The sequence below is a fragment of the Protomyctophum parallelum genome (assembly GCF_964188405.1).
Source record: "Protomyctophum parallelum genome assembly, chromosome: 3".
Lineage (NCBI taxonomy): Eukaryota > Metazoa > Chordata > Actinopteri > Myctophiformes > Myctophidae > Protomyctophum > Protomyctophum parallelum.
Window position 1 is genome coordinate 24,953,338 of NC_139698.1, and position 17,290 is coordinate 24,970,627.

Consider the following 17,290-nt stretch of genomic DNA (forward strand, 5'->3'; position numbering starts at 1 on the left):
GAAAAAACAATAATGGGTAGGTAGGGTACTATTTTATTAGACAAGATTTAGGTTCGCGTTACCTCCATCTCACCCACCCCACCCATGCATTGCTGATGCTGAGTGAGCGAGCGATGAGGTCATAGATGCTGCTAGATTTTTGGTGTGCCTCGCTGGCCAAGCATAGTAGGCTTTAGACGGATAGGCCTAGTCAGCACTTGCAGTTTCGCGCTCACAAACACACTAAATGTAACGCCCTAATTTATAAATGTATCATATAGCTTAGCTACAGTGTACTATTTAAAGGTATAGGCCTAGTAGGCTATAGACAACATTTAAGCCAAAATTATATATTTAGCATTTTCCCCTGTATCAGCCATAATGGGTGTGTTAGATTTAGTTAAGCATGTTGTAGTTAACGGTAGACTTTTTCCACAGTAGCCATATTGATATAGTATAGGCTATAGGGTGTCCTGTGCAGGTGTTACTGCACTAAGTTATGCTAATCATCATCAGGCTGTAGGCTCACTGTGTACTATACAGGGTCTGCTACACTAAATATGACATGGCCTTTTAGTGTAATACTGTCTGCATGGGATGTATTAACATACCCTGTGTTATTTTGTTGACGAGGACTTTGTGAGTTCCGATTATTTTATAGTCCAGCAGCCGAGGTGGACAGGTGGGAAATTTGGTATATAGTCTTTTTTATTGGCCTAAAATATTGTCTATATATACATACATTCATTAATCCACTCCTTGGGCTAAAAACAGCCATAGCCACTTGCCCAACATGTGCTGACCTCATCACATTTGTGCTGACCTCATCACATTTGTCATGATTTGTTTTTAGCCCAGGGAGTGTTTTGTGCAAAACTAATGCTTGGAATGGATTCAGAATCATGAAAAACCCCTAGTTTGACATGTCACATGCTACTTAAAGCATACGGAAAGTTTGACATTTTTGACAATTTTGCCTGCCATATTAATGGTTGTCACGGTGTGCAGGAGATAGGACCCAAATGCAGAGCAGAGTATAGTTTCAAACACTGGTTTATTAAAATAAAGCAGGTTAGCTACAAGACAAGGCAGCAAGCACAAGTAAACTCAGGAAAGCCCTTTGGCCAAACTCTTCAAAAGTAAAAGGCAAAAATCCAAAAGGGCAAAACTAGGCAAAACACATAAGTCCAGAAAATGCAAAAACCTTAGAACACACGGAAATCCAGGTACAGGCGAATCATAGGAAACATCCAGGAAAGGTTGCGCACCGGACAAAGGATTATGTTCCCACAGTTTGTGTGTGTAATGAGTCCAGTCTTTATAGGAGGTGGGTTGATTGGGGAAATGTTCTCAGGTGTGAAAAGGGGCATGGCACTGCTGGGCTGGGATGGAGTGGGAACAGGTGTGTGACAATGACTGAGGGTAGGAATGGAGAGTGGGGGTGGCTGACAGGGAGATATGGTATGCAGACCATGACAATGGTAGGGTCACAAGAAAGATAAATGCCCCCATGCTCAATACTGACAGCCAGTCAGCAAGTGGATTCATTAATGTATGTATATAGACAATATTAGCCAATAAAAAAGACTATATACCAAATTTCCCACTTTAAACAAAAGAAGCCTGTCGGCTGCCGGACTATTAGTCTTTCTTTGTTAACAGCATTGTAATTGCAACATTTCCAGCAGCTATATTGCTACATTATGTCGTACAATCAATTCAATTTATTCGTTTTTGCTCCTTTTCACTTCTTCCTATGCAGCGTGAGTGTATCTCTATACATGTGGGCCAATGCGGAGTCCAAATGGGCAATGCCTGCTGGGAGCTGTACTGTCTGGAGCATGGCATACAGCCTGACGGACGGATGCCCAGTGACAAAACTGTTGGTGTAGCAGACGACGCCTTCAACACCTTCTTCAGTGAGACTGGAGGGGGACAGCACGTCCCCAGGGCCATCTTTGTCGACCTGGAACCCACTGTCATTGGTCAGTAAGCCCTAATGAATGGACCTTAATTCTATCATTGTAGCATCACTATAAATGAACAATTTACCAGTTGCAGGCAGCTACTTAACACCAAAAGTAATGTTAAATTGGACAATTAGTTTTTATTAAATTATTATTGTTTTCTTCAAAACTTTGAAGAAACACAATGAAATGATTGTCACCTGTTTCCTTTAAAACCTTCCATTTACAGATGAGGTGCGTACAGGAACGTACCGACAGATGTTCCATCCTGAGCAGATGATCACAGGAAAGGAGGATGCTGCGAACAACTATGCCCGTGGGCACTACACCATCGGCAAGGAGATCATTGACCTGGTTCTGGACAGAACTCGCAAGTTGGTGAGAGCTCTGACTTGATTATTCTTGATAACGGCTTGGCTTGTGTATAGTGTCAGTTTTGAAAGGCAAGTGTTTTTTTTCCCCCTCTCCTTTTATCTTTCTTTTCCTTTCAGGCTGACCAGTGCACTGGCCTCCAGGGATTTCTCATCTTCCATAGCTTTGGTGGTGGCACCGGCTCTGGTTTCACTTCCCTGCTGATGGAGAGGCTCTCTGTCGATTATGGAAAGAAGTCTAAACTTGAGTTTGCTGTCTACCCAGCTCCCCAGGTGTCCACTGCTGTAGTGGAGCCCTACAACTCCATCTTAACCACCCACACCACCCTAGAGCACTCCGACTGTGCCTTCATGGTGGACAATGAGGCCATCTACGACATCTGCCGCAGGAATCTGGACATTGAGAGGCCAAGCTACACCAACCTCAACAGGCTAATAGGCCAGATTGTGTCTTCGATCACTGCCTCCCTGCGCTTTGACGGAGCCCTGAACGTAGACCTCACAGAGTTCCAGACCAACTTGGTGCCATACCCTCGTATCCACTTCCCCCTGGCCACCTACGCACCAGTCATTTCTGCCGAGAAGGCCTATCATGAGCAGCTGTCAGTTGCTGACATCACCAATGCCTGCTTTGAGCCGGCCAGTCAGTTGGTGAAGTGTGATCCTCGTCATGGTAAATACATGGCCTGTTGTCTGCTCTACCGTGGAGATGTGGTGCCCAAAGATGTCAACTCTGCTATCGCAACAATCAAGACCAAACGTAGCATCCAGTTTGTGGACTGGTGCCCCACTGGCTTCAAGGTTGGCATCAACTACCAGCCTCCCACAGTGGTTCCTGGTGGAGACCTGGCCAAGGTCCAGAGGGCAGTATGCATGCTGAGCAACACCACAGCCATCGCTGAGGCCTGGGCTCGTCTTGACCACAAGTTCGACCTGATGTATGCCAAGAGGGCTTTCGTCCACTGGTACGTTGGTGAGGGCATGGAGGAGGGAGAGTTCTCTGAGGCCAGAGAGGACATGGCCGCCCTGGAGAAGGATTACGAAGAGGTGGGCACTGACAGTGTTGGAGAGGAGGAGGAGGAAGGAGAAGAGTACTAGAAGGACACTGAGATAACCCTCCTGTTCATTTTCCTTTACCATGATGCTTATAATTTAAATCACGTTTGTGCTTAATCTGACATTTTAATCTGTCTGTACAGTCCTGGATGTACAATAATGAATGAATAATGAATAATGAATAAACATTTGCATTCAAGCTGTAACTGATATATGTGCAGTTGAGATGTAATAACTGTATGTAAAAGAATCCCAGCAAGTGGCATTAAAGCTTAACTCTTCTAATATGAACATGAATCCATTGTTTTTGCATACCTAATCTGAAACTGGTAGGGTTTTTTGAGGGGCGCTAGCCCGTCCTATACACAGGTTTAATGTTTGTCTTTAGTTTTAGTTTGTTTTAAACTTTTGTTTTAAACGCCATTGACAATGAAGGGACAATCTACGTCATAATGTGCCTCATTACGTAATTTTCTCTTTATTGTTAATGGCGTTTAATGTTTGTGTTTGCACCGTTTGTTTTACATCACCATTACATCATCTAATCAACATGAGTTAGACTTTAATATATTAGCGCCCCTCACTTTAGTTCACACAGGTGTGATTTTTTACCGTAATCTTAATGAAATGATTGAAGAGAAGTGCCTTTACCTTGCTTTAGGCTTCTGAATAACAGAAAGCTCAAACTTTGTTCCTACCTTAATTATGTGAGGAATTTCTGTTTGCAGTACCCATAATAGGAACATGGTCTGTGAATCTGTATATTTAATGTGTATATGTATACAAACCTAAATTGTGGCTAATGTATTTGAAATGGTGACATGAATAAATGAAATAATGTTGTGTAATGTGCTACTTTTGCCACACCTTTCATATCATAATTCAACATTAAAAGCCACCTGTAGAAAGGTAAAATAAAGCTCTCAGTGGTGCATGTGGACCACCACCTGGTGGCCTGGATTAGACTACCTCCTCAGTCATCAATTAGGTCAGATTGCAGAGCAACCTGTCAGATGTGCTGGGCACTCCACAATTAACTATTGACGTTGATTCTTACACAGGGTAGTAGCTGAGCACATGATTTGCTAATTTGCTACTTTATAAACCGTTTGCACAGCAAAATACAGTTCAATACAAGGTCTGTTAAGAGGATTTAAACCAAAGAAAGCATTATGGCTTGTTTCCATTGGGGTCCTTCATTATTCAATTAATCTGAGGCTCTCTACACTAGAAAGGGATAGAGCAAACTGCTCTTCCAGAGGAGGCTGAGGACAGGTCCTTCAACTTGTGCAACAGGCACCTGTTATGTCAGTATGTAGCCAGTGTCTGTGGCACAGTATGTTGGGGGGTTATAGCTGTGGGTATTGAGGAAGGCTATAGTTTTTGAGGGGTGCTAGCCCCTCCTATACACAGGTTTAATGTTTGTTTTGTAAACACATTGACAATGAAGGGACATTTTATGTCATAATGTATGTGTCATTTACGTCATAATTTGTCTCTTTATTGTTAATGGCGTTTAATGTTTGTGTTTGCACCATTTGTTTTAGATCACCATTACATCACCTATAATTAACATGAGTTATTAGACTTTAATATATTAGCGCCCCTCACTTCACACAGGTGTTTTTAAAACCCAAATGCCTTGTCTCGTCTCAAAATATAATTTTGCATCACAGTGTTGTTGTATCCTCCTCTTTTTTTTCTTTTTCAATTTACTTTTTATTGATTTGTTTTATCAAATACATGTAAACGAAACGACTATGACAATTGACAATACATACAACAGAAACAAAACAAGACAATATACGTACAATACACACAACGGGAGATATCTGCCTCTCTTCTCTATTGATGATCAGAATACAAAGTACCTCAAACATCTGGTGCATCTGCTTCTACAGCCTGGTTAAACAGATTTAACTGAATTTAAACAAAGTCAGGTCTTATGGTATAGTAATCCATCTAAACCAGTTATCTGTGAAGACTTCAACCTGACCTCTAAAGCTGAATGTAATTCTCTCCATAATAAATATACTATAGATTAAATCAATCCATTCATTTATAGTTTGTTTGCCACTTTTTTGTTAAGGCTTTTTTGGATGCCACCAGCAATACCCTCAGTAGATATTGATCCTGCTTCGCAAATTTAAGTCCTTCCAGATCTGCAAGATACATGGTTTTAAAATCAAAAGGAATGTCAACACCAAAAACTGCTTCCAGCCTAGGACACTGTGGACACTTGGAATCACAGAAGGGAAACTCCAGAAAACATGAAAATGGTTCGCCAATGTTTCCCCACAGTCTCCAACAGTCCGACAGATACGTATAATGTATTTTCTGGGCTGGAGTGCAAAAGAGTATATGCTCCTCTTTTTAATAGTGTCATATTTGTATACTGTATATGTTTTGTTATGCTGTCCAGCACCTTGATCAACCTTGGTTGTTTTTAAATGTGCTCTAGCCTCTATGCATAAAATTGACTTGACTTAATAGTTGGAGTTGGAGTTGAACTGGAGGTTGGAGGTTGTTGCGGAGGGGAGGATGAGGAAGAAGCTGAATGCTGTCTTGCAGAACCCATCTTTATTCAATGATGAGCTTGTGACAATGAGGACCACATTCAACCACACTCATCCGTCCTCGGCACACCACAAAGTGTCTTGACCAGTCCTCTTGTGCCAGTAGCCCTCAGGCTCCACAACCGAGTTGATCATAGAACTTGGAACCTGCAATATCTGCTTCACTCCTGCATGGATGCTGGCACATTTTCACATGGACTGGATGTACATTTCAGAAGAACACGTTTTTTATTAAGAACAGGTTATAAATTATTATACAATTGGTACAGTATACATTCTTTTTTTAATGAGAAACAAAAGGAAAAGGAAAGAAAATACATTTCAGAACTTTGACAGATATGCTTGTTAAGGATAACTGACGAGAAACTACTTAGGCCTATATGCATTCATAGACTGTTGATAGATTTACGTGTATTTTCATCCAGGTATACTGTCTGTGGTGTTGACAGACTGTGCATAATTCATTCTCATATTCACTGATATTCATTTCTCAATTCTCACTGCAGTTGCTGCAATGACACCAGGCTGAATTTCCCCTGGGGATATGTGGATCAAATCAATAAAGCTAATTATCTCACAAAAGGTTGTTCAAATCGAAAGGAATAATAGGCCTAAAGTTATTAGCACCGAGGACAGGCACATGTTCAGCAACAAAAGGATAAAGATAAATAAAAACAAATTAAGTACAATTTACATCTCATTCAAACCTAAATTAAAAGCATGGACGTCCCCGTGAATGTACCAACTAACTAACTACGGTTACTACGCTGTGGTATTACACTCTTATTGCACACTGCTGCCATCTGCTGTTTTGCAGTGTCACAAAGAAGTCCCACGTCATCATGCAGACAAATTAAACCGAATTTATACTGCATCGTACGAAGGTGTCGACTGTCGCGTGCCCAGACCTACAAGTTCACAACGCGTCGCGGATACAACGCCATGTGAGCTTGTAGGTCTGCTACTCGTGAGGCACGCGACACCGCCCTGCGATGAAGTATAAATTGGGATTTAGATTTACGTATCAACCAATGACTGATGAGTACATGTGACCTCGCCAACCAATCAGTGTTCCAGTGTGAAGCGAGTCTCTCGAACTCCATCCTGGATGAAGTCATTTCACTGAAGTGACTCAACATAATCGGGTGCATTTCAGTACTTAATCAGTAATAATCAAACAGACAAAATGGTGAGTAAAATCACAATATTTATTTCTCTGTCTCTGTCTACATCGAAATGTTTTGTTTTGGAACGATCTTTTGCAAACAAAAGCTTTAAAATGTCACAAATTGCCGAGGTTTTTTTCCCCCATCCCTCATCCCTCATCCCTCATCTTTTCCCCCCCATCCCTCCATCCCTGTGTGTTAAATGTTACACAAGTGACGTTTTAACAGTTTATGAAGATATTACGTTTTGCTAGGTCTGTATATTAAATACAATGCTATTATAGAGGATGAAATAATTATCAAAAAGTTTGGTTTGGTTTTTGGAGGAAAATGTATCGTGAAAATATGGAACAATTGTTGTAAATGTCTTTCCCGCGGCGCCTTCCGATCTGCTATGATGTGCCGCCAGTTTAATTGTACCACGGTACACCGTCGTACAGTGGAGTGTAAATTGGGCGTATAAACTTGTCCTGAAGGCCAAGTAGGCTCTACAAAAGATCCTTGATATTTTAGACAATAGAGCCCATTCCCCGAATGATTCCCCGCCTAGTACGAAATGGTACTCACTTCCGGTCTCATTTGGGCGCGGTCACCACCTCACGTGAGCGTCATACTTACAGGATTGCATGGTCCGTCCGCGGTGTTTCTAGATATCGCGAGAATGTGCTGCTGACTCACGCCCGACCTACTTTTGCAAACTGTGTCCATTTGCGGTGCCCCCCCTAGGGTTATAAAAGTTAAATCCCTTTTGTCTCTGCGACGCTCCTCAGTATGCCATTCAAATTTGGGGTTGATGATTTGGGGCTTTTTTTTGTTAAATAGGATACCTCCCCCAAAAATTGGAAGCCATTATTGCCAGTCAGTATGCAAAATAAATACATAATACAGTTTATGTGATGACATTTGCTCGTGTACTACTGTGATGTACATGAGAAAATGTACAGAGTTGAGCAGGAGTCATTAATCCAAGGAGAGAACAAAATATATGAGGCCGTGGTTATGTAGCTTGATACCACCACCACAAAGGACCCTCAGTCTTGTGCCAAGGAGGGACGATGAGTGTGGCTGAAGGTGCTCTTCATCTGCTACTGTAATAAAAAGGGACAAAATGGCAATAGCAGCATCGTTCTGGAAGTGTTTGACCTAGACTGTATAAGAAAGAGGACTTTTGACGATGCTTCTCATCTATAACAGCAATACTTTCTGTCACACAATTCAGAATTGTCATTTTTGTTTCATTTACCTCTTCCTATGCAGCGTGAATGTATTTCTATGCATGTCGGCCAAGCCGGAGTCCAGATGGGCAATGCTTGCTGGGAGCTGTACTGTTTGGAGCATGGCATACAGCCTGACGGCCAGATGCCCAGTGACAAGACTGTTGGTGGAGGAGACGACTCCTTCAACACCTTCTTCAGCGAGACTGGAGGAGGAAAGCACGTCCCCAGGGCCATTTTTGTCGACCTGGAACCCACTGTCATTGGTCAGTAGCCCTAATGAAAATTAACCATTTATCGAAATAATAAATGATCATTAATATCTTGCAGCTACTACCTGAGCCCACAATTCCCAGATGTGAACCTTTTTAATTACTTCTAGTAAGATGACGTTTAAAAAAAATATTATTATTGTTTGGGACAAAATTAAATGACCCAAACAACTTTAAACTAAACTGTTTAAAATGTTCCTAGAAGAAAAATAAAGGAGTAATGATTGTCAACTGTTTCCTTGAAACCTTCATTCACAGATGAGGTACGTACTGGAACATACCGCCAGCTGTTCCACCCTGAGCAGATGATCACCGGCAAGGAGGATGCAGCCAACAATTATGCCCGCGGACACTACACAATTGGCAAGGAGATCATTGACCTGGTCCTAGACAGAACTCGCAAGTTGGTGAGCGCCCAGATGATGAGGTTGTTCTTGGCTAACTGTGTACCTTGTGTATGTTTAACTCACTTAAGACAATTGTGTGTTTTTCTTTCAGGCTGACCAGTGCACTGGCCTCCAGGGATTTCTCATCTTCCATAGCTTTGGTGGTGGTACCGGCTCTGGTTTCACTTCCCTGCTGATGGAGAGGCTCTCTGTCGATTATGGAAAGAAGTCCAAACTTGAGTTTGCCGTCTACCCAGCTCCCCAGGTGTCCACTGCTGTAGTGGAGCCCTACAACTCCATCTTAACCACCCACACCACCCTAGAGCACTCCGACTGTGCCTTCATGGTGGACAATGAGGCCATCTACGACATCTGCCGCAGGAATCTGGACATTGAGAGGCCAAGCTACACCAATCTCAACAGGCTAATTGGCCAGATTGTGTCTTCGATCACTGCCTCCCTGCGCTTTGACGGAGCCCTGAACGTAGACCTCACAGAGTTCCAGACCAACTTGGTGCCGTACCCTCGTATCCACTTCCCCCTGGCCACCTACGCACCAGTCATTTCTGCAGAGAAGGCCTATCATGAGCAGATATCGGTTGCTGACATCACCAATGCCTGCTTTGAGCCGGCCAATCAGTTGGTGAAGTGTGATCCTCGTCATGGTAAATACATGGCCTGCTGTCTGTTGTACCGTGGAGATGTGGTGCCCAAAGACGTCAACTCTGCTATCGCAACAATCAAGACCAAACGCAGCATCCAGTTTGTGGACTGGTGCCCCACTGGCTTCAAGGTTGGCATCAACTACCAGCCTCCCACAGTGGTTCCTGGTGGAGACCTGGCCAAGGTCCAGAGGGCAGTATGCATGCTGAGCAACACCACAGCCATCGCTGAGGCCTGGGCTCGTCTCGACCACAAGTTCGACCTGATGTATGCCAAGAGGGCCTTCGTCCACTGGTACGTTGGTGAGGGCATGGAGGAGGGAGAGTTCTCTGAGGCCAGAGAGGACATGGCCGCCCTGGAGAAGGATTACGAAGAGGTGGGCACTGACAGTGTTGGAGAGGAGGATGAAGGAGAAGAGTACTAGAAGGCCATGCTTGATACATTATTTCCAGTTAGCTGTTTGCATTAACATGACATCAAATTACTTACTGCTATGTTTTTCATGTTCGTTGGATATTTATAATAATTCTGAATACTAGAAGGAAATTTAGTCAGTGGCACTGAGGGGCATTGCTTTGGACAAAATGTTACTTTGATTGTCTGTTTAACTGTTACGACATGAGAGCCTGTGTTACACTTAAGAGCGAAATGCCACAGCAACTGAAATGTTCACATTCCAAAATATTGTCAGTTTGATTTTTCTTATTATTTATCCTTAGTTACTTTTTGAAGTTGTATTCAGCCAGGGATGCTTGCCAATACATGCAAGCTCTTTGTCAGAAAAATTTTGCACTTTCACACAGGAGTTGCTCAGTACATTTCAAATTGAAAAATAAAACTCAATGTACTAACAGGTGGAAACAATAAAGTTGTATCAAGCTTGTAGTACTGTGCACTATTTTGCCACAAAAGATCAAACCTTACATAATGCAACAGTGTATGTTCAATTCAAAAACTTGTTGAATGCAATGTCTGGAAAATGAAAATCATACCGTATGTGTGTTTATGTTTACTTCAATACCGATCAAACCTTACATAATGCAACAGTGTATGTTCAATTCAAAAACTTGTTGAATGCAATGTCTGGAAAATGAAAATCATACCGTATGTGTGTTTATGTCTACTTCAATACCGATTTTAGGAGACAGGCACTGGCACAGACTGTTGGGAGCCATGTTTCTCCTCTGAACTGGCTGGTTGTAAATTTACAGTCAGCAAGTTATCTTAGTGAATATGAGAATCAATATAGGTCTACTGTATCTGGATCAATGTGCTGAGTTATCCTTAAAATGGAATCAGGCGCTCTTTCAACATTTGTTTTTACACGCTGAATGAGAGCCACCGGAGACCGGACTCTAGGCTAACGATGTACAACCATAGTATGCCAAGTTAAACAAAAGTCAGTAACCGTGCAGCCATGCCTTAAAGTTCTCATAATGGTGGTTCCAACTTTGTTGTGGAGCCTGATCAGGTGAATGTCACATGAGCGGTCATGTTGCTCTAGTGTGCTGAGGACGGATTTATGTTACTCATCTAGCTCGGAATGGGAGGGGTTCTCCAAAATAGTCTCCAGTTTTGCTCTCAACCCCTCTGCAACCACCTCCAGATTATTCAATTCAACTCCATCAACAGCTAGAATTCCTTGTATGCTTGATTGGTTGGCATCCCTTGTGTTGGATGTTATCGTTACCCACAACATACCACGGCAAATTATAGGACACTTAACTATTACAGATTGCCTTGTGCAGCCCTCCTCTCTGTCCGCATGGAAACCGCGACCTACAAATGGAAGTACCACCACAAATAAATGATAAACTCCTCCTAAACAATCTTCATCTGATGCAGAATAGACAACGCTCCAACTGATGTTCACAAGGGCTCTTTATTTACCCCCCACGTGAAAAACTATAAATGAAACAACACAAACAACAACTTTTAAGTAACACAATGATTTATAAACACCATGGATGTATATGACATGTCATTTTTGACAGTCACGCTGTATTTCTTTTTTTCCATATAAATGAAATCCACATGTCACACAAACATACACGATGCAATGCAATATAACTGTACAAACAAAATAACAGGTAACACAATTGCATGATGGTAACCATGGCAACGAATGGTGTCTGTTTCCTGTTTCTGCACAAGGAGGGCGAGTGTATTTCCAAACTGTTTTTTTTACCCAGCACCCTAATCAAGGGAACTTGATTAAGCTGGAGGGGCACTTCCTGACCTGACGAGGGAACCTCCAGAGAGCACTTCAATTCAAGGGACTGGTTTCAGAAAGGGCCATGGACTGCAGCAGACTGTCACACAAGTTGAATACCTGAGCATCTGGGAAGAACTTTTTTCTCTGTCCCTTTCCTGTGTACACTGTACAGGGCCCTCAGTACAGGCCCAAGTTTATTGTTCATGAGCATTCCCAAGACTGAACTATTACTTATTTGAGATGGACAGTATACATTAATGAACATGGCAGGCAGCCTACAGTTGGGGAATACAGTATAAATACATATTAGGAGTTAGCCAGAATACTGACAAGTGACAAAACAATAAGATATCACAGAAAGTAAGACAAAATACAAGGTAAAAACTATACAAAACAAGTACATTAGTGTCCACCACCTGACCCTGGCCTAAAATGGGATGTCGTTGACGTTACACCACCCCATGAAGCTTTCTACCCATAAGGTTGTTTTCCACCAGGGGCAGGGAGTCAGGGACCAGGGCTCTGATGCAGCTGAGAATAGTCAGACTCATCAGAGTTGCTGCTTGCTATATGACACATTAATTTCACCCTCCCCAGGGACGAATAAAGGTTTATTTCTTGCCATCTAGCCTACTATGCAAGGTTGCCAAATTACTAGATAGTAATAAAGTTATTACAAAATAATAAGAAAAACAACAGTTTAAAACTATGACGCTGCTGTACTTATTCTAAACGTAAATCATTGGATTATCCCCAATTCCCCGTCTCGGTGTCAACTGGTTACAACGTTTTATAAGTTAAATTAAATAACCATACGCCATAGAGTAGCCGCCCTAGATCATGGCTCTGGCCGAGCGCAGAGGCTATTTTCTACGCGCGGTACCGTTGTGCGACGAAGTATGAATCGGGCTTTGTGCACACTGCTGCCACCTATTGTTTGGAGTGTAATAAATAATTCATGCAACTACGCAGTTAGTATTCCGTACCAACCAATGGCTGATGAGTACACGTGATCACCGCAGCCAATCGTGAAGAGAGACTTTTAAAACCAAACGTCTGTACTGGAGAAAGGCAAGTAATCGTCATACCGCTGAAGTTACTCAACATAACAGGGTGCGTTTCAGCATATCGGTGTAATAACCAAACAGCACAAAATGGTGAGTAAAATCGCAGTCTTGCTTTCTCAGCTGTCTTTTAGGGCTTAAAAAGAAATATATTCTAAACTAAATAGTTTTTTGTCACAAACTAACTACGATCTGACACTTTTTGAATAGTTTATGAAGACGTACGTTATGCTGCTTTTAATTAAGGCTATCTGTTTATATGAAATACGATGTTATACCTGACAAGTTGTGTGTTTGTGGCCGAATTGAATGTATCAGATATGGAACGATTGTGTTTAAGAAATTATTGTTTTAAATGCTAAAGTTAATTCCCCTCCCCCCGGGCGCGAGAATGTTCTACGACTCTACGTCGACACCCTCAGGCTTTTCTTGTCTGAAATGACGAGTTGAGGTCCCGCTTCTTATGCCCTGTTCCAGTTGTTGTTCGGCCTAACGGTGGCCATGGCAGCAGTACCGATTTGTACCTTTTTTCCGTACATCATACACACAAAAGAGGCCACTCTGACCCCCCCCCCCCCCTACGCTATGGATAACTAGAAACAAAGCGTTTAAATCGTCTCTTCTCCTTCGTCGCAAGTACCATACATTATTTATCACTTTTCTTCGTTGTATTTTAAATACCACCCGGAAGTCTCCACACAAAACTAAACAAGCGATTTAAACGCTCGTTTCAACACGTCGCTTAAATGTTATTTTCCGATAAAAGTTGCTAACACGTGAGAGCAGAGAGGACTACCTTTCATTTTGGGAAACGAGGTGCGGTAAAGGGTAAAAATCGGTATAGGAGCCAGGCTGGTTCAGGATCAGGAAGTGTATACCAGCCCCTCCCCCCCCCCGACCTAGATAGTGCAAGAGCAGTTATGACTCGTTTTACTTTAGTCTGGTTCTGATATAACAGCATCGTAATGATCGTATGTACTGAGCTTTATAGCTCTAGTTCGTCATGTGACTTTTTCTGCCATTGCCCGCATTCTGCCGGGCCCAGGACCCGCAGCACCTCGACTGTAGTAAAAATAAAAAAGTACACTCCTCATCCTACATTCGTGTGTGTGTGTTTGTCAACTCAAGTATGCTACAAATGTCAATGTCATGGAGCTCCAGCCTCCACTCCACTAGTGTGTTAGTACCCCTTTCTAGTCTTAATTTGGGTTAATTTCTTCCTATGCAGCGTGAGTGTATTTCTATACATGTGGGCCAATGCGGAGTCCAGATGGGCAATGCTTGCTGGGAGCTGTACTGTCTGGAGCATGGCATACAGCCTGATGGCCAGATGCCCAGTGACAAAACTAGGGGTGGTGGAGACGACTCCTTCAACACCTTCTTCAGCGAGACTGGAGGAGGAAAGCATGTCCCCAGAGCCATCTTTGTTGACCTAGAACCCACCGTCATTGGTCAGTATCCTTCAATCCCTTGCTACACAATCCCCAAATAGAGGTTAACATTCATAAATGCCTCTAGTAAGGTTTATTTTTGAGGGGCGCTAGCCCCTACTATATCCAGCTTTTAGTGTATGTTCACAAACTTTGTCCTACACAAACATTTCCATTGACAATGGAGAATATTTCATCATAGTGTCTGAGAAAATAGGCATAGTGTCTATTTGTGTTCTACACAAACATTAAATTCCTATTGACGATGAATGGAGAATTTTACGTCAGTCAGTGTCTAAGCAAAATAGCATAGTATGTACGATTTATAAGAGCGCCCCTCACTTTTTTTTTTTTTTTTGAGGCTATATACAGGTTTAATGTTTGTTTTTAGTTCAACGTTTGTTTTAAAAACGCAGTTGACAATGAAGAGAGGTTTAATGTTTGTTTTTAGGTCAATGTTTGTTTTAAAAACGCCATTGACAATGAAGAGAGGTTTAATATTTTTTTCAGTTCAATGTTTTGTTTTAAAAAAGCCAATGAAGGGCAAATTTACATCATCTTGTCCCTAACACAAACATTAAATGCCATTAACAATAAAGATAATTTAATGTTTGTTTTGACACTGTTTGTTTTACATCATCATTACATCACCTAATCATAGCAACATGAGTTAGACTTTAATATAGCGCCCCTCACTTCACACGGGTGTACCGTAATTTCCGGACTATAAGCCGCGGCTTTTTACCCATGATTTGAACCCTGCGGCTTATACAACGGTGCGGCTAATCTATGGATTTTTACAGTTAACGCAGAGCCATCTCAGGCTCTGAGCTAACGTAGCTGCGGCTTATAGTCCGGTGCGGCTTGTATATGGGATTTTCCCTAAATTTGGCTGGTGCGGCTTATATTCAGGTGCGGCTTATAGTCCGGAAATTACGGTAATTAAAAATAATAATTATTGACAGTATTGTTGGGGCCAAAATTATATAAGGAATGGCAAACAACTATAAACTATTTCCTTACTTTTTAAATCCTCCATTCACAATCACAGATGAGGTGCGTACAGGAACGTACCGCCAGCTGTTCCATCCTGAGCAGATGATCACAGGAAAGGAGGATGCTGCGAACAACTATGCCCGTGGACACTACACCATCGGCAAGGAGGTCATTGACCTGGTTCTGGACAGAACTCGCAAGCTGGTGAGAGTACTGATCATGTTTTATTAATTTAACTGCTTAGCTTGTGTAGCTAACTTAAGCTGACTAAAGACACATATTTGTTTTTTCAGGCTGACCAGTGCACTGGCCTCCAAGGGTTTCTCATCTTCCATAGCTTTGGTGGTGGTACCGGCTCTGGTTTCACTTCCCTGCTGATGGAGAGGCTCTCTGTCGATTATGGAAAGAAGTCCAAACTTGAGTTTGCCGTCTACCCAGCTCCCCAGGTGTCCACTGCTGTAGTGGAGCCCTACAACTCCATCTTAACCACCCACACCACCCTAGAGCACTCCGACTGTGCCTTCATGGTGGACAATGAGGCCATCTACGACATCTGCCGCAGGAATCTGGACATTGAGAGGCCAAGCTACACCAACCTCAACAGGCTAATTGGCCAGATTGTGTCTTCGATCACTGCCTCCCTGCGCTTTGACGGAGCCCTGAACGTAGACCTCACAGAGTTCCAGACCAACTTGGTGCCGTACCCTCGTATCCACTTCCCCCTGGCCACCTACGCACCAGTCATTTCTGCAGAGAAGGCCTATCATGAGCAGATATCGGTTGCTGACATCACCAATGCCTGCTTTGAGCCGGCCAATCAGTTGGTGAAGTGTGATCCTCGTCATGGTAAATACATGGCCTGCTGTCTGTTGTACCGTGGAGATGTGGTGCCCAAAGATGTGAACTCTGCTATCGCAACAATCAAGACCAAACGCAGCATCCAGTTTGTGGACTGGTGCCCCACTGGCTTCAAGGTTGGCATCAACTACCAGCCTCCCACAGTGGTTCCTGGTGGAGACCTGGCCAAGGTCCAGAGAGCAGTGTGCATGCTGAGCAACACCACAGCCATCGCTGAGGCCTGGGCTCGTCTTGACCACAAGTTCGACCTGATGTATGCCAAGAGGGCTTTCGTCCACTGGTACGTTGGTGAGGGCATGGAGGAGGGAGAGTTCTCTGAGGCCAGAGAGGACATGGCCGCCCTGGAGAAAGATTACGAAGAGGTGGGCACTGACAGTGTCGGAGAGGAGGATGAAGGAGAAGAGTACTAAAAGGCCATGCTTGATACATTATTTCCAGTTAGCCGTTTGCATTAACATGACATCAAATTACTTACTGCTATGTTTTTCATGTTCGGTGGATATTTATAATAATTCTGAATACTAGAAGGACATTTAGTCGTTGGCACTGAGGGGCATTGCTTTGGCCAAAATGTTACTTTGATTGTCTGTTTAACTGTTAAGACATGAGAGCCTGTGTTACACTTAGAGCGAAATGCCACAGCAACTGAAATGTTCACATTCCAAAATATTGTCTGTTTGAGTTTTCTTATTATTTATCCTTAGTTACTTTTTGAAGTTGTATTCAGCCAGGGAGTCTTGGCAATACATGCAAGCTCTTTGTCAGAAAAATGTTGCACTTTCACACAGGAGTTGCTCAGTACATTCTTATTTCAAATTGAAAAATAAAACTCAATGTACTAACAGGTGGAAACAATAAAGTTGTATCAAGCTTCAATGTGTAGTACTGTGCACTATTTTGCCACTAAAGATCAAACCTTACATAATGCAACAGTGTATGTTCAATTCAAAAACTTGTTGAATGCAATGTCGAAAATGAAAATCATACCGTATGTGTGTTTTTTTACTATGTATAATGAAAATCTCCTTAAATTATGTGTACTTCAATACCGATTTTAAGAGACAGAAGAGGCACAGG

The 17,290-nt window shown here is 42.6% G+C and overlaps 3 protein-coding genes across 3 annotated transcripts; all 3 read left to right on the forward strand.

Annotated features, from left to right (window-relative positions):
• Positions 1 to 1,735: 1,735 nt before the first annotated feature.
• LOC310856260 (tubulin alpha chain-like) lies at positions 1,736 to 3,667 on the forward strand (the record flags this gene model as incomplete). The annotated part of the gene is made up of 3 exons (XM_083761568.1): positions 1,736 to 1,964; positions 2,176 to 2,324; positions 2,438 to 3,667. The coding sequence occupies 3 exons, from the start codon at positions 1,736 to 1,738 to the stop codon at positions 3,413 to 3,415; spliced, it is 1,356 nt and encodes a 451-aa protein (XP_083617694.1). The 3' UTR covers positions 3,416 to 3,667.
• A 4,699-nt stretch (positions 3,668 to 8,366) lies between these two features.
• Positions 8,367 to 10,535, forward strand: LOC310856261 (tubulin alpha chain-like; the record flags this gene model as incomplete). Its single annotated transcript, XM_083761569.1, has 3 exons — positions 8,367 to 8,595; positions 8,860 to 9,008; positions 9,100 to 10,535. 3 exons carry the CDS (start codon positions 8,367 to 8,369, stop codon positions 10,072 to 10,074), a joined length of 1,353 nt encoding a protein of 450 aa, XP_083617695.1. The 3' UTR covers positions 10,075 to 10,535.
• A 3,616-nt stretch (positions 10,536 to 14,151) lies between these two features.
• LOC310856104 (tubulin alpha chain-like) lies at positions 14,152 to 17,089 on the forward strand (the record flags this gene model as incomplete). The annotated part of the gene is made up of 3 exons (XM_083761326.1): positions 14,152 to 14,380; positions 15,411 to 15,559; positions 15,649 to 17,089. 3 exons carry the CDS (start codon positions 14,152 to 14,154, stop codon positions 16,621 to 16,623), a joined length of 1,353 nt encoding a protein of 450 aa, XP_083617452.1. The 3' UTR covers positions 16,624 to 17,089.
• Positions 17,090 to 17,290: the final 201 nt, after the last annotated feature.